Here is an 8,813-nt window from a genome sequence, read left to right as displayed (position 1 = left end):
TCTGTGCCAAGGGCTTTCCTTCCCTTCCACAAACCTCAAGCTGAATGATTCAGGGACCTGTTGGGAACACTACATGACCCAGCATCACTGGCCTTCTGTAACCTGGGCATTTTCCAGTGTGTTCCGTATTGTCAGTATTTCTCAGCTTCATGGACTTCTGCCGTGAACTGGAAAATTGAGAGTCTGGACAGAAATTAACCAGAGCACTCCCTACTGAGGAAAAAAAAACAAAAAAAATCCCCCAGAGTCTGAAAGTGAGAAAACATGGTTTAGCTAAATAAAACCTGGCTCCACGGTGACTCCTTGATTGGACCCACCACCCTGCTGGTGAGCCGCTGCCTTGGACCCTGGACCAGGAAGAGGTGCATTTACTGAAGGTGCACCACACGGAGTGATGTAACAGCAGCATGAAGTCACTCATAGGCCAGGATTCCCAGTCATAAATTAGCTAACTGTACACCCAGCTGGGGACACTCCCTTCGGAAACAAAAAAAAAAGAGACTTCTATGCAAAAACGGCTCCCTGGATGCCATGGGCTGGGTATAAATACTTCTTAGCTGCGGTATAATCATAACTTTGCAGTGAGTTGAAGACTGAGGCTCTCTGGCCCCAGGGAATTCAGCATTGGTGGTTTAAAGCCTCTCAGCCACCCTTGGTGAGGGAACTGGGCAGTTACAGACGGTTCTGAAGTTCTCAAGGTGGAGGTCCCCCCAAGTTTGCTTGTCAGTACCCTGCAGAGGCAGCACAGCCAGCTGCAAGGTGAGTTGTCTTCATTTCTGGGGAAGCTGCTGTTTTGAGAGGGTTTTGCTTCTTCCTGTTTGGGAAGGCTCAGAAAACTGGGGGACTTTTCTGCCTACAGAGATAAATTGGTAGAAAATCTAAGAAACGCCAACATGAGGTTTGGCCATTTGAACAGGGCATCTTGTTCAGATTTTTTTTTTCTGCAAAATTTGCTGTAGTTGCTACGTTTCAAGGCAAGACTTTTTGGAGAGTGGGGAGTAATCTACTGAGAATTCTTTTTTATATCGATGATACTGTCCGGTCCTTATGACATGTACCTTTTCCCTCCCAAATAAATTTTGTTAAGATAACTGTTATTAAGCCCCTTTTATGGAAGAAGAAATGCAGCTTTTAAATAACTTGACCCAGGTCATGTAACTAGTAAAGCTAGGATTTGAACCCAGATTTGGGAGGTCCTAAGATTCTTACATGGGCCACATCATCACCACACTGCCCCCCAACACAAAGCCTTTTTCCATGGAGGAGGCATGCTGGGGACAAGCCCAGACCAGTCCTGGGCCTGGGTCTTCTTTTTTGGTCTTTTTTTTTTTTTTAAAGGAGATGATCTCAAATATTGAGAATTAAGCGCATTTTTCCCCATAAATAATTATGCCTCCCCCATAATAAAAAAGGAGCAGATGACAGCATTGACAACAACTGCAAAATCTGAAAAGATTTAAGGCAGCTATGACTTGAATGCTTTCCCCAGTGACAGGTGCTAGTTAGATCCTGCAGGGACCGGCAGAGGTGCCCATATTTCAATGACCAGCAGACTCCTCCCCACCTTGCCTCGGGTCAGCAATGAAGTTTGCCCAGTCAGGTCCCATTCAGAAGGCTCACAGGGTTTGTACTTTGTCCTCATGAAGCTACGTGGTTTTCCTTTAGGGAGTTATGTGGCTCTGTAGAATTAAAGTCCATAGGATCCCCACATGCCACACCGAAATAGGAGCAGAGGTTTCAAAGCCCTGATGAAGTGGCTGTTCAAGACTTACATTAGCCTCTGTACTGATTCTTCAGCAAACTAACCACATTGAGAAGGCCCAGTTCTGTAAACTCTTCCTCAACCTCCCACCTCGGTCTCCTCCTCCTTCCTCAGTCCACGGAGAAGAACCTCTGAGTTTAAATCCAGAGAAGTGACGTGCTTTGCAAAACCGCAGAGATGGCCTGTCCCTGGCGGTTTCTGTTCAAGGCCAAAGCCTATAAGTTTGATTTGACTGAGGAAATGGATATCAACAACAATGTAGACAAAGCCCGTCAGCCTCCCTCCAGGTAAGCTTTGCCCTGCCGCCACTTCCTGCTGGTCTCCTCTGGGTTTCCATTCCCCGCTCTGCCAACTCAGAATTCCTCTCTGCTCCTGGCTTCTCACCAGAGGTCTGTTCTCGCCAGATGCTTCTTGGATGTCCCTATTGGAATTGGATGCAGCCACTGTTTATTGGGCACCTCATTGCACCTGACACTATGTGAAGAAGGAAGGGCCATGGCACAGTCCTGTGGGGAGAATACAGGAAGGGGATATGGAATACCTGACTTGAGAATGGAAGGCAGTAGAGCCCAGTGGTTAGGACCAAGGTGGCATCCTGGCCAACGTCCCTTTTTTTTTTTTTTAATATTTTTTTTTTGATGTGGACGATTTTTTAAAAAAAATCTTTATTGAATTTGCTTATTGCTTCTGTTTTACGTTTTGGTTTTTTGGCCGTGAGGCATGTGGGATCTTAACTCCCCGACCAGAGATCAAACCTGCACATCGGATCATCAGGGGAGTCCCTCAGCGTCCCTTCTGATTCACCAGTGCACATGCCTCACTGGTGGTTAGATATTCTGAACATCAACCTGGTGAAGGGTGCCAGGAATTTAGATAAACTGTACCCAAACCCTGTGCTGGGCCTCACTCATTGGCTCTGAGCTATCTCTCGCTGGCTCTGTGACCTAGGGCAGGGGAACCTCTCTGAGCCTCAGAGGTTCTCATCTGCGGTCTGGGGAACCAATGTAACCCATCTTGTAGCATTTTGAGGATGAAATGAGAGTGGGCACGTAGAGCAATTAGCGGTGTGCCCATGCAGAGCAGGTGCTCAATAAATGCAAGGTTTATTGTAACCAAACACTCACTTTGGGCCAGGGCCATCTAGGGCACTTCACAGGTTTTGCTGCTCAACTGACCTTCACTGGGGCTCTGTGAAGTACAAGTTATTGTCTCATTTTACAGTTAAGGAAACAGAAGCTTTAAGTAAGAGTGGTGTGACTTCCCCCAAAGTTACCTGACTGGTAATTACAGAGTTAGAATTTCTTCCACCCCCTTGCACTTTGTAGGAGAAGCAAGCCTGCGGTAGAACCGAGAGAATTACCTGGCCAGCCTGCCAATCAGTGGACAGGCTTCCAGAGCTAGGAGAGCTCATGGCCTTGGTCTCGAGGTTGAGGCTTACTCCAGTGGAAAGACAAGTCCACCTGTGATAACACCACAAGAAGAATCAAACCAAAGCCCCAGGCCACACAGGGCCACCACACAGCCTCCCAGCCCCACGGCCCCAGAGGAGCCTTTCCCCTGGACTACAGTGGGCAGGGTGCCCCTTGCAGGCGGGCAGCCGGGCAACCCAGAAAAGCAGCGCACGTAAGCGCATGGGCTTGGGGATAAGCAGGAGGCTTTACTACTTAATAGCCCTGGGAGTCGGCGCCCCATAAATGGTACTTGTTGCAGTCATCAGTGTTGTTATTGCTATTGGCAGTAGGACGAGGTTGAGCAACGTCAACATCAAACAGAGCGGCCTCTAGGAGCTTCACAGGAGTGAGCGCCTCCGTGTGGACTTGGAAGGGTGGGTAGAATGTGGGGAGGTGAAGAGAAGTAGCGAAGACGTTCCAGGAAGGGGGCAGGGTGGGCAAAGTCTCAGAGACAGAAGCAAGCATGACTGTGCTGGGGCCTGGGGTGGGACTTGGGGGCTGGGATAGGAGAGGCCAGGCCAGAGCCCGGGGGATTGAATGCAGAGCAGGGGATTTGGATTTTCTCTGCTTGGCCACGGGGAGCCATTGTAGATTCTTTAGCAAGCTTGTCAAGGTATAGCGTGTGGGTTGAACGAGAGGAGAGAACGTTTGAAACCAGGCGTTCTGGGCTGTGGTGGCCAAGGTGGCCAAGAGACCAACAGATGAGAACGTGGGGTTGGATGGCCTCTAGATGCCCTCCCGGCACTGCAGACTCAAATGCTGCAGACTGACAGCAGTTTCATCGCTCCTCCTGGGGTCTCTGGAGGGCCTGAACCCCAGGAATCTGCTTTGACTCTTCTTGGTCATCCCTTCCTTCTCTTCGCCTCATGACTGCAGCCCCGGCCGACTGGCCTCCCCCAACTGCGGCCCCCACACTGGTTCTGACCTCTCTCACCCCAACTTGACTTCTAGCAGGTCATGCTCCTGCTCTAGAGTCTGCAGTGGCTCCCCATTGCCCGTCACCACACTGAGGCTTGACTGCAGGGTTCTGCACGATCACCCTTCCCAGACAGAAGGTCCGTCCCACCTGCCCAGCCCAGCCTTCCTCTGTTTCCCAGTGCCTGTACACGGCCCATTCCTCCTTTGATTCATCCAGACCCAATCCATCCCCTATCTTTCAAGACCATCCTGAATCCCCCTCCTCCCCTAACCCTTACAGGGTGGCCTACAGCCTTCAGCTTTGAATTCCAGACCCTTTACTAGCACTGTCTTGTGCTTTGGGACCATTCAGGACACCTGAGCTGTAGGTTGACCTGAGGCAAACCAGCTGACTTACCCCAAATTTTTAAGCTGGGCTGGGCTGGCAGAAGTGTTCAAATCAGATATGAGAGGTGACTGAGAGAAAATATCACACGTCAATTTATTTAACAGTCCTCCCAGCAATCAGTGAGGAAGGAACTTTTGTTATCCACCTACTGTAGCAATGAGGATGCCGAAGGCTAGAAAGTTTAAGTAATTTTTGAGATCTCACAGTTAGCAAATGACAGAGCCAGGAGTCAAACCCGGGCAGCCTGACTGATGACCACTACACTGGCTGCCCTGCTTTTAGTCCTAGGCATGTTCCAGCCCATTAACAATGATTTGCTGAGGGCCACTCCTCTGGCACTGTGCTGGGGGTCATGGGGCTGTCGGTGAAGCCCTTCTATCTATCAATTAAGTAAATAATAAATTGATCCACTTATTCATTGCATAAACAGCAGCTATAAAGAACAGGTAATGTTTATAAAGTTCTTATTACTGTGTCAGTAATGAGGCAGGAACTGTGATTAGCCTTATTTTACAAGGTTGAGTGACTTTCGAGGTCAACATCTGAAAGTGGTAGAGCTGAGGTTTGAACCAAGTCTAAACTCATAACCTCTACACTCTATGGACTCTCTCTGAGGGCCTGCTGTGTGCTGGGCTGAGAAAGGTACAGAGAAAAGAGATCCAGGTCCCCCTGTCAGGGAGGGAATGGGGAAACGATACCTTCCTCACTGGTTTGGGGAGGAATACACAAAAATTGGGAGTGAGGTTGGGGTGGTACAGAGAGGTAGACAGGAGTTTACAGGAGAATTTGGGGGCACTGGGATCTATTCTGGGGATGCTGCAGGGGGCCTGGCCTGGCTGTAGTGTGTGTAGGGGGGGAGCAGGGGTGGGGAGAGGGCTTTAGAGAGGAGGTAGGCCCAGCTGGACTGCACCCACAGTGGGATGGGGTGGGGGGGGGAGGATGTTACTGGAAGAGGAAGCAGCAGCACAAAGGGGATTTTATCCTGAAAGCAGTGGGAGCCAATTAATATATTTTGATCTTGAAAAGTAATTTTAAAATCCATTCAGGTGTAATAAGACCAAGAACTTTATATGGGAGTAATGGTTCCATATTTTGTGTAAACAAATGATTAGGAAGTGAACGTGGGGCATGTGTCTGTGTTTTACAGACAAAGGGAAATGTTGGGAACAGCTAGGTGAAGGTAAATGGAATTTGGGACAAAGTCAAGCTGGCTTGCAGTTGGCTCAGAATAAATATGTACCCTCTTTCATTCCACGTTAATTTGGGTTTAGGATTAAATATGCTGGAGTATGTGCAGGAGGGCTCCTTGTGCTCTGGGGTCAGGGCTGCTGCCCTGTCCCCGTCTGGACCCTAGGAGTTACCCTGATCCCAGTGTGAGAAGCAGCGTACAGATGGAGCAAGGTCAGTGGCCCTGTGCCTTCCAAGTAATATGGCTCAGGAGCCTGAAGGGACCTGAGGGGGCTCCTGGTCCAACTGCCCAGCCACCCCGTCTCCCACTGAAAGTCACCCCCCAGCTGCGACCTTTCTTGGGCCTTCTTTCCTGGAATTGCACTGAACATGCAGGAAAGAAATAGCACTTCCTAGGGCATCCCTGTCAGGTGAGAGAGCTTGGGCTGTGGCCCTGGGGCTGCTGTGTGGTCTCAAGCAAGATCCTTGACTTCTCTGGACCTCTGTCTGGCTTCCTTCTCGGTCAAGTGGGGATAACAATATCGAAGTGCCTTCTTGACTGGATTTAGTAAGGGATAGATGAAATGACAGGAGAGCTTGCTTCGTAAACTATAAAGCACTGTACAGTAGGAGTTATTATTATGAACATTACTGTTTTTTCATGGGGAATGACAAACCCAAGGCCGGCCATACCTGCCCCGGGGTCTCAGCCCAGAGAAAGTCCAGTGGCATCCAGAAGACAGACTTCCCTGCGGACGCCAGCTGGAGCGGAGGCGCGGGACGCGGCGGCCGCCTGCGGAGCTGACACTCTGGCCGGGGTCCAGCCTCGGGGTGAAGCCGAGTTGGGCCGCTTCTCCGGCTCGCTCCGCCCCGGGGAGGGGGCTGCTTGGTCCGGCGGCGATAAAGGGGCCGCGCGGCAGGGCGCAGGGCGCCCTCCGAGCTGCGCCCACGCCGGGGCCATGCGCGAGGGGCTGGGCGCGGCGTGCGAGGCTGCCCGGCCCCGACTCTGCCGGCTCCTTCGCAGGATCCTCCGGCCGCAGCGAGCCTGCGGCCCCCGCCGAGCCAGGTACTGCGCCGGGCCGGGATCCACCCTGGGAGGGAGGCGGGCGGCACCGCGCGGGGCCCCGGCTCGAACCCCGGCGCGCACTGCCCCTCTCTGAGCCTCGGGTTTCCGGGGAAAATATGAGGATTGGAATGTTCGCTCTGTAGGATTCCGATGAGGATTTACTTAAAGGGTTTTCCTGGTTTAGAACGCTTAAGGGGTTGCAACTCAGTAGCCACAAAGACCCAGAGAAGCCCCACATGCGCCCCTCAGAGGCGTCTGTACGGGCTGGAGTAGGAACTGCGGATGTTTCAGCACTTGGGAGCTTTCTGGATTTTTCAGCCCTGGGGCTGCTACACCCTTTAGGATAGATAGGGTTAAGAGAGCAAAGAGGTTCTTGATTTACAGATAAGATCCATTTTCCAGAGCGCCTCCTTGCCCCCGACCCGTGGTGTATGGAGAGGTGGGAGCATGTAGCGGAGTGCGAACAGCAGGGGAATCAGTCCCCAAACGAGCCACGGACTGCAGCTCTGACCTCAGCGTCCTCTCCCTCAAGCACTTGTGGACAGTGCTGGGTCTCAGCAAGAGCCACGCTCCAGCTCTCCTTTTGATGGCAGGTCCTTAAGGGTCCCTGTTGCCGTGGAGGGCCAAGCAGGACCAAGCACAACTGTGGGTTTAGCCAAATTGCACGTGTCTGGATGGATGATGTAATAATTTGGCAATGCAATAATTTGGCCAGAACCTTAATATGCTCACCGGGCTTCTGGGCACCCTATCTTCCAGCAGCTAACCCAAAGAAATCACTAGGGGAGAGAGGACTGTGTGCATAGCTTTGCGTTCATTTTTTCAAATTGAAAAAAATTTCCCAATTATGAAAGGAATTCATGGTCACTGAAAAAAAGTTGGAAAATGCAGACAAAGATAAAGAAAATTCAAATCATCTGTGATCTTATCAATTAATGCTAGTCACTGTTAATATATGCTAGCATTTCCCCCAGGTGTTTTTCTATGCTTTTGTACACACACACACACACACACACACACACACACACACGCACGTACGCACGGAGCCAGCATCAGACCATGTATACGGTTTGAGGCATTATTTATAATAATGGAGAAACTGGACACAATCTAAATATCCAGCCCTAAGCGGTGGGGTCAGGCTCACTATGGCCCATCTGTAGAGTGGATTTTTAGGTAGCTTTTTAATATCTGGGAGCAATAGTTACGCTAAGTGAACAAAGACATTGTTTCTCAATCTAAAAGTTACTGTGGACTGGTAAGCTTCTCAAATTCTCCAGTTCTATGGCCAGAAGTAAATGAGAGGAAACATGAATAAGAATGGTGGGGCTTGGGGGTGAAGGGTGATGGTAAAAGATTGAGAAAGGCAGTAAAGCATTGCCTCCCTGAGGACCCCAGCCTCAAAGCATCTTCCCCCTTAGGCAGCCCCATGATGACTGCTCAGCCATGGCTTACCTGTTCTGAATGTCCAGATGACCCTATATTGGCTTTTTTCTGGTGGGGCACACCAGACCAGAGGGGTGATGACGGCCAGTCACATGGAGGGTGCTTTACAGGGCCGCTGAATCACCTGATTCAGATAGAAGTTGCTTTCTGATACATAGTTACTTTCTCTTAAAGAGACACTATCTCTTTATAGTTATAAATCATATAATGCAACTATATAACGTATATAGTTAATTATATAATACGAATATAAATGGTCATTACTTTTTCCAATGACAAAAGCAACACACGCTTATTTGTTATTTTCCGACATCACAGGTGTGTGTAAGGTGGAAAATGAGCGACCTTTGTAGGACTCTCTAACCGCCTTTCCCTTTGGATGTGTATGCGCCCCAGAAAATACTGCAAAGAACATGGGACCCAAGAAGCTTTCTTACTGAGATGCCCCAGGAGGAGGCATGTGTGGGGTGTGACTCTTGGATGGATGCTCACGTGTCTTCTGTTCTCTGTAGCATTTACTGGGAGAGCGAACCTGAAATCCCAAACCAGAACCAATGGTTTCTGAATGACTTCAGACTATTAGGGCTTCTTCTTCAAAGGATAGGCTGGATTCTT

At 50.0% G+C, this 8,813-nt stretch overlaps 1 protein-coding gene across 1 annotated transcript in view; it reads left to right on the top strand.

Moving 5' to 3' along the window:
- Window positions 1–572: 572 nt before the first annotated feature.
- Window positions 573–8,813, top strand: part of NOS2 (nitric oxide synthase 2) — a 37,327-nt gene continuing 29,086 nt past the window's right edge. Inside the window, exons 1-2 of the mRNA XM_024737301.1 lie at window positions 573–759; window positions 1,877–2,049. Coding sequence (XP_024593069.1) covers window positions 1,940–2,049 — 110 coding nt within the window. The 5' untranslated portion in view covers window positions 573–759; window positions 1,877–1,939. The remainder of the gene's footprint in view (window positions 760–1,876; window positions 2,050–8,813) is intronic.

Source organism: Neophocaena asiaeorientalis, unplaced genomic scaffold, assembly GCF_003031525.2.
Source record: "Neophocaena asiaeorientalis asiaeorientalis breed wild unplaced genomic scaffold, Neophocaena_asiaeorientalis_V1.1 scaffold129, whole genome shotgun sequence".
Lineage (NCBI taxonomy): Eukaryota > Metazoa > Chordata > Mammalia > Artiodactyla > Phocoenidae > Neophocaena > Neophocaena asiaeorientalis.
The sequence above is the reverse complement of the archived record's forward strand: the minus strand, read 5'-3'. Positions and strand labels throughout refer to the sequence as shown.